At 45.1% G+C, this 24534-nt stretch overlaps 1 protein-coding gene across 7 annotated transcripts in view; it reads right to left on the reverse strand.

The window, feature by feature from the left end:
• shroom3 (shroom family member 3) overlaps nt 1-24534 on the reverse strand; it is a 56193-nt gene that overhangs the window by 15799 nt on the left and 15860 nt on the right. For 2 of the 7 annotated variants that reach the window (XM_017492171.3, XM_053688003.1), the window contains one exon: nt 8758-8865. The exons of 2 other annotated variants lie outside the window; for them this stretch is intronic. In XM_017492171.3, the coding sequence (XP_017347660.1) occupies nt 8758-8865 (108 nt within the window). Of the gene's footprint in view, nt 1-2200; nt 2517-8757; nt 8866-18789; nt 22752-24534 lie in introns of those variants that run through there. 3 more of the 7 variants (XM_053688006.1, XM_053688007.1, XM_053688005.1) reach the window with 3 other exon arrangements.

Consider the following 24534-nt stretch of genomic DNA (forward strand, 5'->3'; position numbering starts at 1 on the left):
TTTACTCTGAGGGTCAACTTTCACCTTGGTTTTGCAATTCCTCACACTCCACAGTTTGATCTAAAGGCTTATGACTGAAAATGGCTTCTAAGACAAATAAGGAGAACAAGACAAAGGACTTCCATTTAAACACTGGAACTGACCAATGACGCCACGGAATTATTTTAAGCCCACGTGGAGTGTATCCAAATGCCATTCGGCTAAGTGCAAGAGGAATGTTGAACTGGTTCTGTATCAGACCTAGATAATAAAAAATTTAACCAAGTACACAATTCTCCACTGGAGCATCTTCAAGGATGCTAATAACTGCTCTATCTTTAACTGTGAACATCGACCACTACAGACATCCTGGACTGAGAATTTGGACTGGAGGAATGTAATGAATCCCTCACATTTAATAGTTTCATGACAGAATCAGTTGGCAAGCGGTTCCAATAAGACCAATGTGTTTTGTTTCGGTTGAAAACCGGTCTATATTTAACCAAATATGGAGCAGACGTCCAGTTTGATATTTATTACAATAGGGGAGCAGCCAATTCCCACACGCAAAAAATGTTGGTAAGGCATTGCTTTAAAAAAAAAAAAAAAGAAGAGTTTTTCAATGATTAACTGTTTCATACTTCAGTGAGAAGGAGAGTAATAGTTTCCACATTCATCCGTGGTTGCGGACCGATTCATGCATTTCCTAAAACATTTGGAGGATGATGCCACGAGCATCACATATACACGAGAACCTCGTCTTCAACCAGCCCAAAAGGACCCGTGTCACACCCCTCTCCATCTCCCTCCATTGGCTTCCTGTAGCCACACGTAATTCCAAATTCAAGACCTTGATGCTCACGTACAAGACCTTGTCTGGAACCGGAACAGTACCCCCGACCTCAGCACTCTCCTGAAGGGCTTAGGTTCCCTCACGCAATCTGTGCGACCGGTTAACGACCGACGCCTCGTAGTGTCTACTCAGAGTGGCTCGAGGTCCCTTTCCAGAACCTACACGTTCTAAATACTGACACTGGAGAAACCTGACTATAAAAAATTTAAGAAAGTAAATAAACAGGGACTTAGTTGTGATCTCCTGACTAGACTCGGGGCACTTAAAATTGGGTGGATAAACAGGAAATGCTCTTGTCTACATACATAGGAAGAACTAAGCAGTTATCTCATCATGGACAAATAATGGCTCTGCATTTCCATTTCTGACATATTTGCTCCACCAAGTAATCAAAATTCCATTTGTGGTTTTGAGAAAAAGAGTTGAACAAAAGGTTGTAATATTCAAAATATCTATAAATCCAGCAGAGATTTAAAAACATATAATAACTGTATAATAAATTTTCTTTCACACACACACACACACGCACACATATATGTGTATATATATATACATATTATATGTGATATAGATATATCTCATATAAATATAGCCATTAAGTAAGCGATAAAGCATGTTTAACAGCACATTTTTGCCAATAATGACAGTTTGTTTATTTCCTAAAGAACAACACATCATGATTTTCAGCAGTTGCTTAATTCTGTGGAACGCACAGAAGAAAAGTTTGCTCACTTATATTATGTCACGTTTTGCGAGGTGAAGGCGGACGCAAACGCAGATTCTTTTATTAAGTAAAACAAAACAAGACTTAAAAACAAAGACATAAACATGAACTGTTGTTACAAAACAAAGCGCATACAGACTGTAGACGAACCTGTGGCGCACACACACAACAACAACAACAACAACAACAACAACAACACACGACCATTACAACAAAAGCTTGACAACCAGACACTGAAAAACTCCTAAAAACTTGTGCAACCAGACACAGGTGAGAGTGGTTGAGACATGTGACGTGCTGGGGCTGATGGGTAATGTAGTTCTGTGCCTCTTTGGCACAACCATGACATATTACTAAAGCTATAAACAGTCGTTCCTACACTATCCTCGCATTTTCATCTCTCTTTTTCTTTTTTTTTTTTTACTCTATTGAATTACAAAAAAAAACACCCAGAATGTCACGTTACAGAGAAAAGTAGTGCCGAGTTCTCCGTCCTGAAGACTTTCCCGTAGCGCAAAACTGACTGACCGTTACAAAGCACTAACTCTAACGACGCTTGTCCTGTTCAGGGTCAAATCCGGTTATCCAGTGCGTTGAGGGATGCTAACCCAGTCACACACACACAGTATTCTAGCGACTGTTACCTGGACGTGAACCTGAGAACCTTGGAGATGAGACCGTTGACACCGGTCTCTGGCGGCAGCTTGCACAACGCTCCATCGGACCTGCCGAGCTCAGACCTCTTCTGCTTTCTACGCAGTTTCCTGCGGTAAAACGAACCGAGCAGCTCCATTCGCTCCTTCCCTGCTGAACTCTCGTGCTCAAATGCTGGAGAACAAGCAGTCCCCAGTGTTGACCAACGTGAAGATGCGTACCGTCATTCAAACATGCAATTAAACACCATTACGATGTAATTAGGCATCATTACAAAGCAGTAAACATCCGGACTCTGTGGAACTAACCCTGAGAATGGGCAGCGAGGATGAGAGAGAGAGAGAGAGAGAGAGAGAGAGAGATTGAGCAAAAGGTAAATAAATAAATGAATAGGGGACTAGAGAGAAAAATATAAACAAATCAAATTGTATAAAATAAAATAAAGGTTAGGAAAAAAAAATTCTGCACTTTCTATCTCGTTTTCTAGATTTAAATCTCGGAAGTCAGCGCTAACGCTAACGCTAACACATGATACGCAGCCGAACAAAGGGAACACTGTGTTTTCATCTCTCTGTCTTTTCTCCCTGTCCTTTCTCCATCCTCTATCTGTCTTTCAGCATGTGAGCCCAGTGTGAATTCATGGGACACATCACACCCTGAAGGTGGCACAGGTGCTGAAAGGGGCAGGAAGGCCAGTCTTAGGGTGTTCCTGTTATATATCTCAGCTTCATTAACTGACAAGTGACAGAGGATCGAGGCACCTGTCGCCATGGTGCCTTAAAATGGTAGAAGGCTGGAGGAATGAGAACGCAAGCTGTCTGGAGTGGGAAGGGAGTGTTTCACAGCGCCATCACACAATCTCGTCACCTCTCTTTCAGCTTTGACACAATGACTACAGATTTCTGCGCCGCTCAATGCTACGTTTCCCGGGAGAATCCGAGATTTCACTCTTGACCACACAGATCCTCCCGACGTAAGCCGAGCCCCAGGAATGCAGAAGATCCGACAAACACACGCACGCACACACACTCACTCATATGTTAAAAAATGCACCACTCAAAAACACCTACTCTTTTTTTTACCCCCTCAAAGTGTCTGTTTTGGGTTCTGTCTAAGGATTTCTCTCCTACCACCTCCTTCCTTAATTCCCCCTCTCTCCCTCTCTCTCTCTCGGACCTCTGTGGTCAAGCTATAACAGGGTGTGTCCGCGTGCCGAAACTTTATCTGAGCTTGGGGAGCTCCTGAATCTGTTTTATCTGAGGAAACCGAAACTTGAGAGAAGATTAGACAGAGGGCGGGAGAAAGAGAGGAGAGCGGATGGGGTGAGGACTGAGAGAGCGCTCAGATATTGTCTGCCTGTTGACTGAGGCATTTCCACTGCACTGTTGTGGTCTTATAACTCCCGTCTTCACACGCTTCCTCGGTCAACCCTTCCTGACCTACGAATCTTTCGTGCAATTTTGCACTATTGCACTTATGGAACGTTTCAACTTTTATTTACCAATGTGATAGGAAGTTTGTTTTTTGTTAGGGGCTCATGCACGCGTCTAGCCCAGAGGTCGGGACCCTTCTCAACCGGCAGAGCCATAAAAGCCAGAAAAAGGAGTAATGTAATAAAGGCCATTTGACATTTTGCGAATTCTTAGCCTAACAGCCTGCACTTCACCTAATAGGCCTGTAGGTGGCACTTGGACTTCATTTAACCCACTATGATAGCTTCATCAAATGGTAAATCAACACAAGATGCAGTACGCAAGTGAGAGTAAATACAACACTACTTAAAATTAACTTCCAAATATGCAAAAAAAAAAAAAAAAAAAAAATCCTTTTAGCCATTTCACCTTTGTTAAAAAACTGAAAACAGACTGACTACGTAGTTTTCAACCGATTTACGAATTAGACCGGGAGATTACCGCTCCGCTCCACGTTGTCCATTGAAATTCGAGCTTGTTGAGCCACATCACGATTGGTTGGTGTATATATGATCCACGAGCGTCGATTATGAATTCTGTGATATTTTTCATTGCATTAACACACCAGCTTCCGTGATTGTTTTCCTGCGACTGTTCCGTAGGCAATCACTGAGAGAGCCATAGGTTCTCGACCCCTGGTCTATCCTACCCTAACCTATCACACTTTCAATTTACTGTTAATGTATAGCTGAAGGCAACACAATGTAACCCAGCTATACACTGGATGATGTTGTTCTATTATACAGGCTAAAGGTAATAACATTTACTGATTCAGCACAAAGTCACTGTGTCATTACAAACAAAGGTTTCTGCACTAAGTATTAAATAAATTACACTTAGCTTGTTCAATACTTTTTTCCCGTGTCACTCCTCTTTATTACACATAACTTCGTTTATATGTATATATATATATAATGTGTGTGTGTGTGAGTATTAAATATTTAACTGAGAATGGATTGCTGGTGTTGTTGCATTAATTCACTATGAATGGTGCGCTCACCCTTCAATCAAGACTTACCTTTTTAGGTTATAAATGATTTTAGATGTATGTGTGTGTACTTTTTTTTTTTTTTTTTAAACCACACAGCTTTCCATTGTTTGCATGTTTTGGATAAGTGCAGCTGAAAAATCCCTAAGTGCAAACGCAACACAAGCTAACTAAAACGTCCATAATGTACCAGCTCAGAATAGAGCACCGCAAACTCCAAGATAAAAGATTGCAATCTGTTGCACGTTCCCCGAACATGACAAAACAAACTCAGATAAACGTCTGCATTCCAGAGCTTGCTTTCAGACTTGGTTTTTAAATCAAACAACCCTGACAAGCCACAGGGAACATGGCCAACACACATACCGACACCGCCAAACCTGTGAGTCTTCCCATGTTGGGAAACGTATAGAGATATCACATCAAATACCAGACAAACCACGCTATTATGGTCCTGGAGCGGAGGGGGAAGATCAACACTGACCGTCCCTCCCAGACTCCCACCAGGACTTCAGATCGTAATCTCCGTCCCATTACAGAGAGATTCTGTCACTACCATGCTATCACAAGAATGTGATGACCCCGATGACAGACGACTTCCCGAAACGTAACGGCACCAGGGTGGGGTCAAGATGTCCGGGGAGGAGAGGAAGTAGAATTAATTCAGGATATAAATGTGTAGTTTATCTCATGAGCTGGGTAAAGGCGGTATGCATGGACTTCAGGAATGTATGGAAAACACCGGCGGTGAGCCGTGCGAGCGCTTTGCATCGTTCCCCGTGGTGCGAGTTACTAGGAGGGACCAAAGGGGGGCATACTAGGATAGAAAAAATTATGGAGAGAAACAGATCAAATGGAAAGACGAAGAGAGGTAAGCGGGAAAGAAAGAGAGGTGCATGAATGATTCAGAGTGCATGGATACGGTCTCTGAATCCACCACGATGTTCACTCGGGCCGCTCGATTTCATTAAAGCTGTTGTGTCGCCCCTCTTTGAGCTTACAGCAGCAGTCGAATCGGAGTCCTGGTAATGGGAGGTTTACAGTAACCGTGTATTACAGTGTATATTGTACATTAAAGTGACATTACCGTGCTGGGATTAGTACGAGATGTTCTGTGTTCACTCCATATACTTTTTACGTTCCTCAGGGTCGAGTCAGTTGTAAAGGTTGTAACACATTTTTTTTTGTAAATCTTATGAGTAATATATTATAAAGCTTCAGGGTGGGTTTTTTTTTGGACACAACAGGAATGTTTTTGTCTATTCATAATAAACAAATACCGTCTTCATGTACATATTACAGGATACACAACACCATATGGCCAAACGTTTGTGGACACTGGACCATCACGTCCATACGTGGGTGTTCCCCAAAGTGGCGTAAAGTTGGATAGGATGTCCTTGTGTGCTGTAGCGCTGCGATTTCCATTCACTGGAACTGAGACACACAAACCCGTTCCAGCACGACAATTCTCCATGCATGGTTTGCCAAGGTTTGAGGAGAGGAACTCGAGTGGCCCGTGTAGAGCCCTGACCTCAACCCTACTGAACACCTTTTGGATGAACTGGAACAGCGAGTGCACCCCGGTTCTCCTCGCCAAACATCCGGTGCCTGACCTCACTAATAGCCTTGTGGCTTTTTTTCAATACGTTAGGCGCATTTAATGGTAACGCTGGTACAACTGACCGGACCCCTACGACCATTTTGAAATCTGACATGCTAGCTATCCAGCTTAGCATCATCAACTATCAACCATGCATCATGATCAAAGCTAACCTATTTTACCTTCGTCTGCACCATTGGAACAAATGGACGTTTCATTCCGAATGTGATCCGGACGAGGACGAACCGTAAACCAAGTAGACTACTCATTCAATTATGACCGAAGAAATGCAGCCGCGTGAGTAGAGGGCAGAGTCGTCTGTCTGCGTACAGCCATAAATAAGCCATAAAAGTTTCAGCGCAGGTCACGCTAATGAAGGAACGCACGTTTAAAGGCCGGTATGATTTCTCCAAAGGACGAACGCTGGCTTATAGACCGGTTTAATTTGCCGCGGTACCTTCTTTTAACAGCACTTCCAGAACGCCAGCCGAAAAATAACACTTTACACTTTAGTCTTGCGCAAACATTTACACGCGACTTTACGAACGGACCGATAGACGAGGCCCGTTGCTCCAAACCACGTCTCCTTTTCATCGTGGCGTCTGTGTCTCAGTCAAGAGGCCGCACACTTCTAAACACATCTCACACACACATCTCACACACACGTGGACAGGGGCAATTATTTGTATGGAAGTGATATTTGGGTTGTAGAAGGAGAATTCCTCTGTTGGTATATTAAAGCATTTTGTGAAAGTGGCGTCTTTGTGAACCTCAGACAATTCACCAAAGGCTGATGTTTGGAAAACGTTTAGACTTTAAAGTCTAATGCAATGATGCTGCAGAAACAGCAGAACAATTCTAGAACCTTCTCAGCCCATTGCCATAGCGATGCCCCGGTCCTGAATTCCACGGGTAGGGGCGCCGTGGAATCCAGCTGCCGAAGAATTTCCACCGTGTGACCTTCGGATCGGCGCCTTATTAGGACAAAAGATATTTAAGGAGCAGCCGCTGCTACAGTATATTTACGGCATGTGTGCACGGTACCAAAAAGGGAGAAGAAAATATGCGAAAAACAAGAATTCGCATCAAGGGATTACGGATTTCCTCCTCCGAGAAGAGAAGTGCGTCGTTTCTCGTTTCCCGTCATTTTAATGGAAGATCCTAGCGCTGACGTTAGGACTGACCTTCGTGTGTGACGAGACTGTACGGGAAAATGCTGTGTTACAATGAACTTCCCACCTGTAGCACACACACACTCACTCACACACACACACACACACACACACACACACACAGATCACATCAGGGTTATTATCGGACTGCGTGATATTGTTTTTAAGGTGCACTGAACTACTCAAACGCTGGCCACTAGAAGTTCCTCTGAAGAGAAATAGCGGTGAAACGCGGTTAAGGCGAGAAATCCGATATCATGTCGTTCACCCCGGGTTTACACGAGGACACGTCAAATACGCTGAGCGTTTCTCAAGACCTTCACGGAATGTAAAGCAAGCAGTATAAGAATATGATATTAAAATTCATAGTTCATGTAATGATGCTCTCATCTAAAAGAACTCGTGGGCGGCGGAGAGGCACAAAGAGGAGGACGCAACCAGCAGCACTGCACATACTGCAATATCTAACTGTGTAGCCAAAAGAATGTGAAAACCTGAAGAAACACTAAACACCAGGCCGGATTACTGCGAACCCTGTTCAATCACATCTACACTTAAATAGAACTTTCCCAACAGCATGGAGTGGGTTAAAGGTCTCACGGAGTAACACACTGTGCCAAAGCTGAAAGAAATTCCAGAAATGACGAGGAAGAAGGTGATTGAAAGACATCAGTCTGGGAAGGGTTACAAAGCTATTTCAGAGGCTCTGGGACTCTAAAGAACCACAGCGAGAGCCGTTATCTCCAAATGGAAAAACCCGGCACGGTAACGACCCTTCACAGAAGTGTCCGTCCTTCCAAAATTCCTCCGAGAGCACAGCGACGACTCATCCAGGAAGTCACAAAAGAGCCGAGGACAACATCAAAGGACCTACAGACCTCTCTTACATCAATAAAGGTCACTGTTCATGACAGTGTGTAAATTCTATTAAAAACCCATTGACACAGGACTGGAATTACATCCTCATGTGTAGCAGAGAGTGTTTTTTTATTTTATAAAAAGAATAAAAATGCTGACAGCAGTGGCACGGTGGGGTTATTAACGGTGCTGTCCTTGCCGGCCATTCTTTGTAGAATTTAAAAAGAGAGATGTTTTTATTTATTTATTATTATTTCATCCGATGACCCGGGGGTAGGAATGGTAACACTAACAAGACTCTATTAAATGTAACAAAACTGGATTTCTTTCATTTTAAAATAAGGTATAACAAGTATACTTGGGTTAGAGAACGTTAGTTTAACGCTACTAAGCCACTCGGGAGAGTTCTTAGTAGTGGACTCGGACCTTGACGTGAATAAACACACACACAGACCTGTGTTTGATGCGTATCTGAACTCCTCCGCTGCATCGGTCTGTATGGGCTCGATGGCAAGGTGACGCCGTAAGGGACTCACTACAGCATAAATCTGCACACTGCTCTCTACACACACACACACACACACACACACACACACACCGTATAATACATGAAATATATGACCAGAACATATACCTTTCACACAGTACTTTAAACTCAAGAAATCCACACATATAAAGCGGGTTCCTCGCCTTCCCTTGCCTCGGAGAACCGCTTCTTCTTAACGTGTTCAGTACTTTTTCCCCGTGTCACTCCACTTTATTACACGGGACTTTATTTATGGACTTTAATGTTGGGAATTCTTTATACTTCTGGATTCCTTGAGTTAATTCCGATGTCTGGTGAAAATTTCATGTGAATAACCTCACTGGAAATATATTTACTGAAAAAAATATTGACGCATTCAATACATATTTCCCCCGCTCCGTGTGTGTGTGTGTGTGTGTATAATTCAACATAAATACCAATAGATGTGAACACATTATACTCCAGATTTAGTCCCCTTTTCTGTTATAATAACCTCCATTCTTTTGAGAAGGCTTTCCACTAGATTTTGGAACATGACTGTGGGGTTCCCATTCAACCCCAAAAGCATTAGTCAGGCTCTGATGTCAGGTAAGGAGGTCTGCGCTGCAGTCGGCATTCCGGTCCATCCCAAAGGTGTTCAGTCAGGTAGAAGTGCAGGCCAATCGAGTTCTTCCACACCAACCTTGGCAAACCGTGTCTTCATGGCGCTCGCTTTGTGCACAGGGGCATTTTTAAATGTTCACCCTTGCTTGCTGTCTCAGGTTAACAGAATTCACAAGCGCTTCTTGGCTAGCTGTGGCTAGCGTTTGGCAGGTTAAGACAGTATTTGTCCAAGGAGGCACCAGTCTGTGCTTTTCACCACTAATTCTCCCTCTCCCTCGCTCTCGCTCTCTCTCTCTGACACACACACACACACACACACACACACACACACACAGACACCCACAAAGCCCTGCGATGTGTGATGTGTAAAGGATCTGGCAGAATGTCCATACCGGATACAGGTTCAGGAGTGTGTGTCTATGTGTGTGTCTGTGTGTGTGTGTGTGTGTGTAAAGCTGTAAATGAGCACTTGTTTAAGTCGTATCCGCCCACTCGCACCAAAAGATCTTTAAAGATCAAGGCAGGTTCCGGGAACCATCCTGACCCGGCCCATGTCGCGCCAATCGCTCAGCGCTTCAAGCTGAGAATCAGAACCACCGTAGCTTAGCGATGTCACTCCAAGTGGTGGACAAAGTGTTCCCTTGGGGTCGGAGAATTGGACTTTGAGCTAGACTTTCGATTCTGTGCGTGTGTACGGCAGAGAAAGAGAGAGCGATCGGTCATTTCCAGAAAAACTCATTCAAAGATTTTTAATGAATCCTGGGAGATTTCTGTCCCAAAACTCTCCAAATTCTCTGGTGAGATCTACACGGCAGGGAAGACGTTTCGTGGATAAATTGTTCCGCGCACAAAAAGCATTCGCATCGCTTCATAGATCTGGGATTAAACCACCGGAGTCACAGGGGTTACTTTTACGATGCGTGCGTGAACGTTTTGGATCGTGAGAGTTTTGGTTACTCGGAGTGTAAACGCAGGGACAGAAATCTCCCAGGTTTCATTAGAAATCTCTCCGTTCGTGTTCCGAAGACGGACGGAAGTCTTACGGGTTCGGAACGACACGAGGCGGAGTAACCGATGACGGAATTTAAATTTTTGAGTGAACGACCCCTTTAAGAAGTTAACTTCGGTAGGGAAAAACCTGTGATGCCCTATCCGGTTACATTATATTAGTTATCCGATTGATGTCTATTAGTTGAGTTACTTTTCTGCGTGAAGTTTGTTTAGCGTTATCAATACGACACACACACACACACACACATACATACGCAAACTATTCCACACAGCACCTTGCCACTACTTCTTGAGCTGATTAGGTCCAAAGTGCTGTGACACCAAGTCATAAAACTCAATCATATCACATATTTATCTACACAAACTCTAGAAAGCTATTTCCTCCAGACAGATTAATAAGTTCCAAGTTCCTTGTGTTAAAAACATTAAACCTAATCCATCGTGGTGACATGGCAGGTAAACATCTTTTATTAAACATCGTACTGTGAGTTAACATTCACAACACTCAGCACATACCTCATCCTTATTACTTCTCACAGTCTAAAGGTCATACAGTTCACAGACAAAAACAAAAAACAAGCACAACCCGCTGCTAACTACTCTCTCTTTCTCTGTCTCTCTCTCTCACACACACACACACACACACACACACCTCCTTAATAACAACCCCCAGGATAGAGGATTTGAATGTAATGGGTAAAGCTGCAGGATTCTGTGTTTATGAAGAAAAAAGAGAGAGAAGAAGTCCACTGTAGACTTGGATTCCTGTTCTTGGCTGATGGGAGTGTGACCCAGTGCGGTCTCCTGCTGTAGGCCCTCCGCTCAAGGTTGAACACTGAGTTCTGCGATGCATTTCTGTTCAGCACAGTCGTAAAGAGTGGCTATCTGATTCACCGTAGTCCCACCTCGCTCATCCACGAGGAATTTATGCCCGCAGGACTGCCGCTCAAAGGATGCTGTTCTGTTTTTGGGGGTTTTTTATCGCGCCATTGTGTATAAACTTTACAGGTTGTTGCGTGTGAAACTCGCAGGGGATGAGCGGTTTCTGAAATACTCAAAGCGGCCCATCTGGCACCGCAAAAATGCCACGGTCAAAGTCAACGAGATCGCATTCCCCGCTCCACCCCCTACTCTGGTGTTTAATGTGAACATTAACTGAAGCTCTTGGCCTGTATCCGCAGGATTTCACGCGCCGCGCCACTGCCGCCTGACCCGGTGATTGGATAATCGCACGGATGAGCACGTGTACAGGTGTTCCTAATGAAGTGGTCAGTAAGTATATGCAGAATACTCAAATTTGTGGAAAGTATTCAGATCCAGGGTGGTAACAGTACCTCCGCTTCACATCACAGCACATCGTACAACCCCAGCACTGATTATTTTCCTACAATATCATCATCGTCATCGTCGTCGTCGTCATCATCATCACGCCCGGTCCTGTGTTCATTCCTGACAGAAGATACATACCGATATTACACAAGCACGATAATTCAAATTCATGTAGCTTGCTAGTCAGGCGATTCAGTCCGATCATTAAAGACCGAATCCGAGGTTTTAAAAAGCTCGTTTGCGTTATTATGTCACGGGGTTTCTTTTCAGCTACAAGACAACCTTAAACGTATAACACTAGGTATATGGCCGCAAGTTTGTGGACACCTGACCATCACACCCATATAAGGACTGTCCTCAAAGCTGGACGCACAGAATTAAATAGGAGGTCATTTTCCCTCCATTGAGATCTGGCCTCAACCTCATTAAACAACTCTGGGATGAATCGTAATGTCAGCTGAGTCCCAGGCCTTCTGACTCGACATCAGTGCCTGACCTCAATAATGCGCTTCTGCCTGAATGGGCAAATCCCCACATCCAGAAGAGTGGAGGCTGTTACAACAGCATACAGGGGACCGGCTCTGTGAAAGCGCACCTAGGACGGTTTTGAAACGCGCCTAATTTTGTCTAAACGTCTCGTACGGTAGATTTACACGCATCCGAGGTCAAACACTTTAACGCGCTCATAATTTAATTTAATCTGCAGCGTTACCTTTTTCCCCCCAGCGTCACAAACGACTCGTTCGATGATCCGCACTAAACGGATTCATTCTAAACTCCTCCTTTCAGAGAGCATACTCTGCTCTGATTGGTCAGACGTCCCAGTCGGTCGTGATCGGTCTACCGCTGTCAGCCGATGAAGACCAGAGGCGGGGCTTTTTGCTACAACCCTACGTGGGTTAGTACAGGAAGTAAGTCTGGAATCACTAACGAGTCGATTCAGTTGTTCAGAATTGATTCCTTCTTACTTTCGGGAGTCAAAAGAACGTTTTTACACTCACAAACAGCTCTGTAACACACTACATGAAAGGCAATTTTTGAAAAAGCATAGAAGGTGCACTTTAATGCCTATGGTTTTGGAATAGGTACATATAGGTGTGATGGTCAGGGGTGTACCGACGGTGCTTTTGTCCATATAGTATACATATGACAAGCTCATAAACCACGATGAAGGTCAGGCAGCTGAATGAAAAATGAATACTGGTATATAACATCCAAGCGTGTCTGCCAAATCGAAAAAAAAAAAACCCACATATTTTGTTTTGGAACTGTCCTAACTCTCGAACACCTGGAGTTTTAAATTTGATGCTTTTAACCTGGCGAATCCACGTCAAACACGCAACCTCACAGATGTACGATTCCTCCAGCCCGCGCATTTTGTTCATCTTTGCCTTGCAGATTTTTGCATAACTTTTTATTAGCAGGGTTCACAGGCTCTTCTAGAGTAAGATTTAAGCATTCCTCCAGCAAGCTTTTATTTATTTATTTAATTTATTGGTTTATTACAGTGTAATGCACATTTAAAAAAGCCCACTACCTTCCAGTTTTCTAATGTTACTAACACCCGCTGTTATGAAACCTTTGAAGGCTATCTCAAATGATAAATGTTCAAATGTCATCAATTTCTTTCTGGTACAGCTCGCACCGAGCGCGACAGCTTTCGTTTCCCTTTCAGCGCTGCGAGCTCGGTGTTTGCACGACACACTCGTGCTCCTATTGTGCGGTGTTTGGTCCATTTCCATTGGAAAAGTCCAAAAGCTCGCGGTTATTTACACAAAATTCGACATCTCGTAATCGTGACATTACGAACCCGGGCTTTTTGGAGACTTTTAAGCATCGGTCTGAACAATCACCTAAAATATCGTCTTGAAGTAACATTAGTACGTCAGACGCTACGACAAAGTATACATTTTAATAGATGGAGTGATAAAATAAGCGCCGGATGCTGGAACGCATGAGAGAACGCGGCCTTTAGAACGCTTTTCTCCACTCTCACACACACCCTTCCCATACTTGTGGTACAGAAAGTCTTTAAAAGGCCAAAACCAGCCTGACTTGTTACTGGAATGTTGCCCTGATGAGGCATTTACAGAGAAAGAGAAAGAGAGAGAGAGAGAGAGAGAGAGAGAGAGATGGATGATGGTTAGGGGTTAACACTGGTAAACAACTACTCTTCAAGGTCAGAAAAACACAAGTGCGTCCAATTTTCTCGACGCCCTAGCCGGTTATGGAAATAGAATGCTACCGGACACATTAACGTTGACCTTTGACCCGTCTAACCAAGCATAACCTATAATATTTTAACACATTCCTCATTTCGGCGAACCGGCAACATTTCTTTTGCTCCATAAAGCAGGATCAACATCGACTTCATCCGTGCAGGTTCTTTAACTTCCCTTTAGAAACGGTAGATTCTGTGCTGAAGACATCGTTTACTACACATCAGTTATAAAAGGAGGATGCCTGCTGTTAATGCACGTCTCAGCACTGATATGAACTGATATTTCAATATCTCAATGTAAAATAGTTCACATTTTGAGCGTTTTTTCCACTGCGTTACTCGGTAATCTATCTTCACTTCAAATACCCCAACGGCACCGAGCGTCCGTACTCGCATCACGATCAACAGCCGAGAAGCTCGCATTGCTAAACTGGGAAGATCTAACAGATCCTCTCTGCACCGGCTTAAAGGGGTCGTTCACCCAAAAATAAAAATTCCGTCATCGGTTACGCCGCCTCGTGTCGTTCCGAACCCGTAAGACTTCCGTCCGTCTTCGGGACACGAACGGAGAGATTTCTAATGAAACCTGGGAGATTTCTGTCCCTGCGTTTACACTCCGAGTAACCAAAATCCACTCTCACGATCCAAAACGTTCACGAACGCATCGTAAAAGCAACCCGTGTGACTCCGGTGGTTTAATCCCAGATTTATGAAGCGGAAACGTGTTTCAGTCTGCCAGAAACTCCAGACTGGGCGGAGGCTCGACTTCCAACAGGAAGACGGCTCTAAGCATATGACAGGTGCTACCCTGGAGTCGTTCAGATCCAAGAACTCGAAACGCCCAGTCGAAGGCCAGACCTCGGTGCAATTGTGAATCTGCAGCAAGACTTGAATATTGCACCGTCCGTCCAATCTGACAGAGTTGGAGAAGTTTTGCCTAGAAGAATGGCCGAACATGTCAACATACAGATGTGCGACGCTGACAGAGACACATTCCAGATACATCCCCAGCTGTATTATAACCAATGCTACCAATTTCTGACCCAAGAAGGTTGTACACCTTTTAATTGACGTTTTTTAATCTTTCGCAACTTTACTCGTTAGACACGTTATTTTAGTTCGAAGTTCAAGAGTGTGAATACTTATTAGCGCTCTGTACATCTTCATTACAGAGCTGTTTTAACGGATCCTCGTCCATCTCTCTTTACCGTTTCCTTTCTCTTCATTCTCCTCTCTTCTTGGCTTGCCATTATCTTTTCACGTGTCGCGGACGAATATCAGGATATACACGGAAGAATGCCCCGTCCTTATCGCAGTACAATGCTAATACGCCCAAAGGATTCCTATTTCTCCGAACAGTGATGTAATACGAGCATAGTTCTAGCTTCACGTCATCACCTGCACGTTAAAAAAAACGATCTGTCGCTGCTACGGCCCGAGCCAAAATGCCGAGGATTACATTCTTCGGTGCCGTTCATGAGTTCCACACACGTTGCATGGTACGGAGCGTTACCCAGCTAATGTTTAACCGAGGTCGTCTGTCTGGAGGTTTGAACTTGGTTTCCTTTGGAAAGCTTTTCTTGGATTAGAAAAATATTCTTACTTCAGCAAGGATTTGATTCAAAAGGGGAATCACCATGCTCGAGACAAAACGAACGGGGCCTATCCGTGATATCGACATACAAAACCCATCGGGAACGGCAGAGTTTCAGTTCCCAGTGTGAGACTTGTTCAATTGATCTGTCTATCAACTAGTGTTCCTCTTACAGAGAGAAAACTGCACGATTAATATTAGTGCACCAGTGAGAATTTTTTGTTCTGCGTACGCAGACGACTGGGTCGACTGGGCACGTGAACTAGGGGGTCCGCAACAAGCATATATTTGAAGATTAGACCATGAACGAGGTTAGATTAGAATGAGATTAGATTAGAGAATGAGCCATTGACTATAAAGTCATGGAATATGAAGATTTTTTGGAAATGTGTGTCTTTGAATTTGTGACCGATGAATGGTCAGTTACAGTAGGTCCTAACTGACTAGGATAGGTTCTTACAAGCAGGTGAAAAATCCATGAACCATAAACCCATACTAAATAGGTCAAAAGAATTCTTAGAATATTGATATTCCCGATTGGGGCGGCTGTGGCTCAGGAGCAGGTTCTCCACTAATAGCATGGTTCCACGGTTCGATCCCAGCCCCACCACACGCCGAAGTGTCCTTGGCCGCTGACGTTAAAGTCCAGACCGGTCTGGCCGTTGGTCAAATTAAAAGTGAATATTTGGTGGAGGAGTTTGTGAGGAGAAAGAAGAAACCAGTCGCCGAAGGGAAGTCTGTACAGCACAGAGGCAACTCAGACACTCCTAATGTAGTCCTGTATGCGTTATTTTGCATGTGTTGGGTTGCGGGGTGGGGCAGTCTGGGCTCGGTGCATTGGGTCATGAGCAGGGGAACGCCCAAGGTCCTAAGATTTAGCCTACTAATCCCATCCTTGAACGTAAAGTGCTTCATTTAAATCTTTCAAAGATGAAGAAAAGTCTAGGTCAAAAAGTCACTGCACAGACATTAAAATTCATGCAAAATGCTCAAACGAGCTCATCCGAGCTCAGCAGTTCCGCACACCGCGATGGCGTCACTCCATACACCACTCCACCCAGGAGAGAAACTTTCACCAAAGCTCAACTCCGGAACAGCTGAAACTGGCGATGAATTAACAAACCAAAGCTCAGGTCAAATAAATCAGAAGCATGTTCGTGGCGTTCTCTTCGATTCAAACTCCAGCTCGAAGATCACGGAACACGTAAAGCTTCTACAGTCTTACGGTACGTTTACACGGCAACGATGTACTAGAAAAGGAACGGCTCTTCCTTTGCGTTTTTGCAAAGTTTCGCGTACAGACGACAACGTTGTCAGAATGATCCCCGGTCACGCGACTGAAAACGCGGTATTATGCACGCCAGGCCAGTAGATGGCGATCTCTTTGTAGAGAAACTGTCTTTCTGTCTTCAATCCCATCTTTTAGCTTTTCTTGCGCTCCAGGTCAGAATTCTGTTAACAAAGCTCGTTCATTTTTAAATACTGGGGGGTGGGGGTCTAAATAGTGCATCTTTAAGTACTAATAATTGACCGCCGTTGTACCCAAATGGAACGAAATCGGCAAATACAAATTAAACAGCGAGACGCTGGCAGTCCGTCTGCTTTCTAGATTTTAACAGCAATAAAAGGACACAGATATACTCCAAAACAGACGGTTACAAGGGTAACTATAAGATTTTGAAGACCCTTCGTTGGCGTAGGTGTGGGTTAATAATTTGGCGTACGTGACACATGCGTCTCCGCTGCTCGCGGTAGTGATGCAGTAAATCTACACTTTACTGGAGAAGCACAAACACAGGCCTGCAGTTTTAAGAGTCTCGCGGGTTGTTTTTGGAGTACTCGCGCGCGTGCCTCGTGCGCGTGATGTCGCCGTTTTAACAGATTCTCGTTTTTGAGACGATGACGGCATCGTTTTCAAAAACGCGCGCTCTGAAACCCGTTCCCAAAAGCGTGCGTTTGCACGACGCCGCCGTCGTATAAACGCACCGTATAAAAAGTTTTCCGTTTTTAGCTGGAAACGTGGTCGTGTAAACGGCCCCTGGGGTGAATCAGCATCGTCCTTCCCTGTCTATATCGGGGGTCCCGATACTTCATCAAACCCGCGTCTGAGAGCTGACTAAAACAGACTCTGGAAAGACCCACGCGTTCTCAGACTTTCCGGAGAGTCGTAAGATCTTAGGAACCCATCAGATGAGGGAGCGGGTAGTAAACACAAGGCATGATGTGTGTAAACGCACGTTCTTTTGTTGCCGGTTCAAATCGAATAGCGGCACCCTGCGCCCGGGTCGGCCGCTGCTGTACCGCTTGACTGAAGATGTTTACATAGAATCACATCATGCACACGGAAACATTCAAGCTCCGTGCACACGGGGCGAAGCCGGAAATCGAACCTCTGACCCTGGAGGTGCGACGCAAACCTGCTAACCGCTGATCCACCGTGCCCGCCCCCTACTGACCAACATGTTAAGCTATTTTAATAAACGACGAGCGGAGATGAACGCTACGTCAGCTCGTGTTCAACGTTCATCCTTCAGCCATGTTTCGGCGTGCACGGGTGCTGCTCGCAGGATGTTTTCCACACCGTGCTTCCTAAACTCCGGCGAGTGTCGCCAGTGAAAAGTGATCGGCGGTTCCTGGTATCATCTCCCGCCAGCGACGATGCCGTGGTCAGAGTCACCGAGATCATATTGTTCCCCGTTCCGGATGTTTGATGTGAACGTTAACAGAACGTCTTGACTTGTACCTGCATGATTTGATGCACTGCACCGCTGCCACACGATTGGCTGATTGCATAAATATGCCAATCTGCGCAATAAGGTATATATAATAATATAATATATTCTACAATATAGTCCAGAGTCAATACAGTGACCGGGCGGATAACAATAGCTGACAGTGTGTTCTACAGCAAAAATAACCACGCTGTACATCGTCACGAATCACAAACAACGTAGTAATAATTATTAGTGGTCAGTTACACTTCTTCAGCACTAATCAGTGTGGCAGTTTAGAGAAAAACTACCACACAAGATGAACAGAAGTAGTCCTTCTTGCACGTGTGCATATGTGTGTACATTCGTGCATGTATCTGAGCGTGTGTGGATACCGTGTGGGTGTGTGAATAGTATATATGAGAGAGCGAGAGAGAGGGAGAGAGAGAGAGAGGGAGAGAGGTTTCACCTGCACAGGTGAGTATGCTTACCTCTCAGATCAGGTGTCTCAGGGAGTGGTACTCCTTTATTTTTCTTTTGTTTTCTCCGCAAAATGAAAACGTGAGCCAAAAACAACAAATCAGCTGGAGAGTGAACTTTACACCACCGGGCGAAACGGTTCCGCGGCTAACTCGGATCTCCAGCTGCTTCTCGCTGGCGCGCACACTTTTTAGGCGCAAGCTTAATATAAACACGAAGAAGTCCCAGATACTATCTGTCCAAAACCCTGATAAAGACTGACCAACATCCTCTGTGTCTTTCTTCCTCCGTTTCTTTCCCTCTGTCTACCTCTCTATCCCCGAACACAACACAGTGGATTGAGAAGGGAATCGAATTACTTCCCTCCCCTCAGCCAATCAGCGTGCATGCCTGGAAACCATGTCGGTGATGTCACGGGGCAGGTTACACATCTCTCCGGTTCTCTCGGACGGTCTCCACCGTCTCGCCCTCTTCTCCGTTCCCCTCCTCTGTTTGGGGAGCTTTCCGTTTATTTTACGCTCCTTTTACATTTGCGCACGACGTAAGTGTTTTCTGCACCTCTGCACGTTTCAGAATACACACTATGGAAATAAACGACGTCCTCGACCTTGCCGCGTTTGGTCTACATCCCCAGGGTTTTTCTCTCTAGTATACGGTCGTGTGAAAAAATAAGTACACCCCACACTCGATCGCGTTTTGTCGCTCGTCATCGTGGACGTCGGGTCGACTTTATTCGTACGAAACGGATCTAAATCCAACCCCGTCGCCGTGTTTCTCTGAATCCGTATAAAGTCCATCATGAGCTGAATCTCGTTTCATGACCTTGTTAATCCTGGGCGAGTTGTAGCACTTTCAGGATTTCCAGATTTTTTACTACAGAAGCAATAAGGGGGGATAAATAAGCAGCCCGGGTGCCCAGGACAAACACGTCTCACGTCTGTTCACGGCGTTTTAAATCCTTCTTATTTGTAGCTGCCCAGTTAAGTACGTTCAACAACCAGGTGAAGGAAATGAACTGTACTCCTGATAAATACAGATATTTAAGCAAAATGAACTACAGGTTCACGATATCTTACAAATAAATAATCAAATGTATAAATTCTGACCCTAAAAAATTGGATCGAATAAACAAAGTCTCTGGGGGAAATGATCAGGTGAAGTATAATGAGCTCCACAGCAGCGGCACCCGAGGAGTCATTTTTAACTGTTAACAGAGCTCTGAAGCTGGTTAAAGTACCCGACTTCACCAGTCTTTCTCGGGCACTGCACATCGCAGCGGCGTGGGGCTGGTGTCGTCCGAAAGCTACCACGGAGCTCTTTTTAATGCTTATAACGAGGCCGCGTAACCATATAACCTATGACGCGTGTCTTCCGTCGTGGTCCGGAGCTGTGATCTCTTTACCGTACCGTGTTACGGCGTGACTTGATTGCGTGTGCATAGAAGGGAAGGTTCATGAGTGCGGTACGTCTAATGACGCACGAAACGGTCGACGCTCGATATGGAAAACAAATAATAATAATAATAATTAAAAAAGAGGCAAAATGATTGTTCACGCTAGTGCAGAAGGTGACACGCGGAGCGTTGGATTGGAAGTTTGAAGCGTTGCTACGCAGCATACGCTTCTGCGAGAACATTGATTACTCCACGTATAAAAGTTTTGTATTGTGTTGAATTAAAAGCATTAACTAGCTCACTAGCTGCCCATAACTTCATTAGATTATGTTAAATACTACTTTTTTTTTTTTTAGCTCGGTCACTGAGCTTTCCAGGCAACCAGAACATGACAATGGGCAAGTACGCTGGTGCTCACACTTGCCTGGTGAGTTAGCTGATGGATTTATTCTTTGTCCTTACTGTGCAGTATGGGGTGGATGCGGTTCCCTGAGCACCAGCCCCTTCGCCTCTTAATGTACACAGCGCTCTTTCGGAACAGGCTTTTTAAAGAGTTGTTCAATGCAACAATGCTTTTGTGTGTGTGTGTGTGTGTGTGTGTGTGTGTGTGTGTGTGTTTACAAATCTCTGCCCAAATATGTTTTCCAGGTCTAGTGTTCAAGTCGGTTCTCTCTTCTCACACACTATTTCCCTGAGAGTGTAACTACAGGAACTGTTAAGAAACGCTCGTCATGTCTGCACTGATGACGAAATGAAGAGATCCGAACAGCTGCCCGGGACTGCGTGCGTGGCTAGTGCTCTTCTGATGACATCATCGAGTCGCATGTCTGACGGAACCACGTGAAACTCCTCCCATTTTCTCATGCTGACGTTCGCTTGATGCTTTGGATGGAAATGACAGCTTCTTCTTCCTTTAGCTGTGAATATTCTGACACGCGACACAGTAGGAATCTAACTTCACGACAGAATCCTGTGCTTTAAAGCACACAAGAACGTCATTCGTACGAGTACACGGCGAACAGGAGGGACGGTGTACACCTGGACGCGAAAGGCAGATGGGGAATAGACACAAACGAGAGAAAGAGGACGAGGACGCGAAACCGTATAGAGACGGGTAAACATCACGTCTTAGTGACTAATGAACAGGTGAACAGGACGGGAGAAACATTCCGAGTGAACACACAAGTACGAGCCCACATTCCCTTCCACAAAAACACAATCCTAGTGTGTGTGTGTGTGTGTGTGTGTGTGTGCACGCATGTTTATGTTTGTGCCTTGAGCACCTGCTCTATACTGCACCTGTCCCCAACTATGCACCATTGTGTGCTGTGACTGCTGCTAAGGTAGCAACACACACACACACACACACACACACACACACACACACACACACACACTGAGTGTGGATTGGTGGAGCCTGTGTTTTGGAGTACAGAGGCCTCCTGTTACCTCACGCTGCACCCGTGCAAATACACACACGAGTTTACGTTCACATTTCAGGCAGCTGAAATTCCACTTTATTCACTTGGTTTGAATTTTTCCCACTTGATCAGGAACACCTGTACACCTACTCGTTCCTGCTGTTATCTAAGCAGCCAATCAGGCGGCAGCAGTGCAACGCATAAACTCGTGCGTACACGGGCCGGCAGCTTCGAGTAACGGTCACGTCAACCATCAGAACGAGGGGGGGAAGCGTGAGCTCGGTGGTCTTGACCGTGGTGCGACTGTCGGTGCCAGACGGGCTGGTCTGAGTATTTCTAAAACTGCTGATCTCCAGGGATTTTCACACACAACAGTCTCTGGAGTTTACTCAGAATGGTGCAATTAAATTAAAAACAAAACAAAACGTCCATCGAACATCCACCGCAATCCTGCGGACGGAAACGCCTCAGGGGAACGGCCACACTGGTTCGAGCTGACAGGAAGGCCGGAGTAGCTCAGATAAACACTCTGTACAACTGTGGTGAGCAGCACACATCAAACCTTGAGGCAGATGAGCTACAACAGCAGAAGACCAAGAACAGAGAGCTGAGGCTGCCAAAACCGGACATTGAAAACATAGCGTGGTCTGATGAATCTCTGCTGAGGCACTCAGACAGTAAGGTTAGAATTCGGCCCCGATGGCATGAATCCATGGACCCGACCTGCCTCGTGTCAGCGGTCCAGGCTGGTGGAGGTAGTGTAACGGCGTGGGGAGTGTTTTCTTGGCACATCTTGGGCCCGTTAATACCGATCAATCATCACTCCATCAACACACCACAGCCTATTTGAGTATTTACACACGGAGGTTCTTATACGCAGTCCCCTCTGAACGGCGAGGCCAATTCTGTGGTTATTGCTACGAAGACATTTGAGAACAAAAGATGAATATGAAATGATCGGTCAGAATTCCAGCGTTAATTTCCTGATATTTACATCTAGATGCGGTAAACAACTCAGAACACGGCGCCTTTTGTTTGAACCCACCCACGTTTCAAGTGATCAGATATATGACCGACAGGTGTTTCTTTCTGCCCAGGTGTGCCCTGTTAGAGTGGTGTGTACTGAGGCCGTGAGTGTCATTGCCTTCTGCTGATAATGTGATAGTGTCGAGCCAGCGGGTTCTTCTACGGAACGAAAAAAGCAAAACACAAAGACAAACAAACAACCGGTCCGACACCGTTCAGCTTAGTTACTATCTCTGTTTACCTTTCTCTCGCTCTTCGCGTTCCTTCCTCTCCTTCCTTTCTCTCACTTCGTCTCTTCCTCGGCCTCCGCGTACGGTCCGATGAACGACTCGATTACGGAAAGAGATCGATTATGATACGGGCCCGACTGCAACTTAATGAACCCATAGGTCGAGTGGTGAGCAGAACATGAGCTCGAGCCGTCGTTCTGCCTCGTACTGTCGATCTCAGACGTAAAGTAACGGTGAGAAGGAGAGAAGAAATGTGAGGAGGAAAGGAGAGACAGAAAAGCTGGGCAGATGGTAGATGTACGTGGCACTGTTAAATATTAATTCTTCATGTCACGTCCGAATCGAATGTTTGCATAGGACGCTGCCTTCTGTGTTCCCGTCACCCGGTCCGTTATAAAGGCAGCGTACACACGTCCTTCGGTGAAATACATATCCCATAATCTGTTAAAAACGAACGTGTATAGACAGATTTATGTTTGTAATATGTAGTTGTTGGGGTTTTTTTTTTTTTAAACATTTATTTCTAGTGGGAAATGACTGGTGTAGCCACCAAATATTCACTCTGTTTTATTCCTCATGAAGTTCCGGGACGCAACCCGGCACCGTGGACGTTGGTCTCGAAGCGTTTTCTTTCGGACACCTGGCGACTTACGAGAAAGCAAGGCATCGAGGCATCGAGGCATCGAGGGAGTTGCCTTGTGTTTCAGACACACCTGCAAACGAATGAAAGGCATCCGAATTTGCATGATGGTTTTTCGTGTTAAACTGTCCGAGCGGGTATTTCTGTGTTTGGCCCGGGGGAGCAGGTTAGACTACATAAATCATCAAAATCTAAATCAGTTCCTAAACCAGAGCCTCATTTCTCTGGGGTGGGATATTCTCCTCTATATATGCCTGTATGCCTGTAACGTTCTCTCCACTGCTGTGGGTCGTCCCACACGGACGCCCCGAAGATTCGAACTTCCTGAACACAGTGTGAGCCTGAGCCCCGGTCGTAATCTCCTCTGGATATCGGAAAGGAAAGCGATGAACTGTTGCTGTGATCATCGAACACACGGTACTGTTTGCTCTTACTCTCCTACACCTGTATACTGACGATTTATAGTCCCAATATCCGGCGTCACTCAGTTAACATTCGAGTCTGGTTCCTTTATTCCTCCTTACATCATTACGCCCCGCTTTGCTGCTATAACGGGGACTTTCAGTAACACTGCTTAAAGTCCTTACGAACGTCTACTCTTCTGGGAAGCCTTTACGGTAGATTTTGGAGCGTGGATGTGGGGATTTGCTCATTCGGCCACGAGAGCACCTCTAGTGAGGTCGGGCACTAAAGCCACACAAGGAGGTCCGGGGTGCAGTCGGTGTTCCAATTCATCCCAAAGGTGTTCAGTGGGCTCGAGGCCGTTTTAGGCACGATTACCCCCGCGCGTTCGAATTTTCACTCAAAACCTGGTACATGAGCATGCAGTGCTGTGACGGCCCCCGTCCTGGGGCCTTCTGTTTTTTTCTGGTGTACATCTCATACTAAATTATTTCAGAAGTTAAAACAAGATCTAAGATAAAACAAAGGCAATCACTGTCAAAGTCTACAATCAGGAGACGCCTTCATGAATAAATACGGACAGTTCACCTCAAGATGCAAACCACTGGTAACACTCAAGAACGGAAGGACCCGATTAGACTTTA

This window comes from Ictalurus punctatus, chromosome 18 (assembly GCF_001660625.3).
Source record: "Ictalurus punctatus breed USDA103 chromosome 18, Coco_2.0, whole genome shotgun sequence".
NCBI lineage: Eukaryota > Metazoa > Chordata > Actinopteri > Siluriformes > Ictaluridae > Ictalurus > Ictalurus punctatus.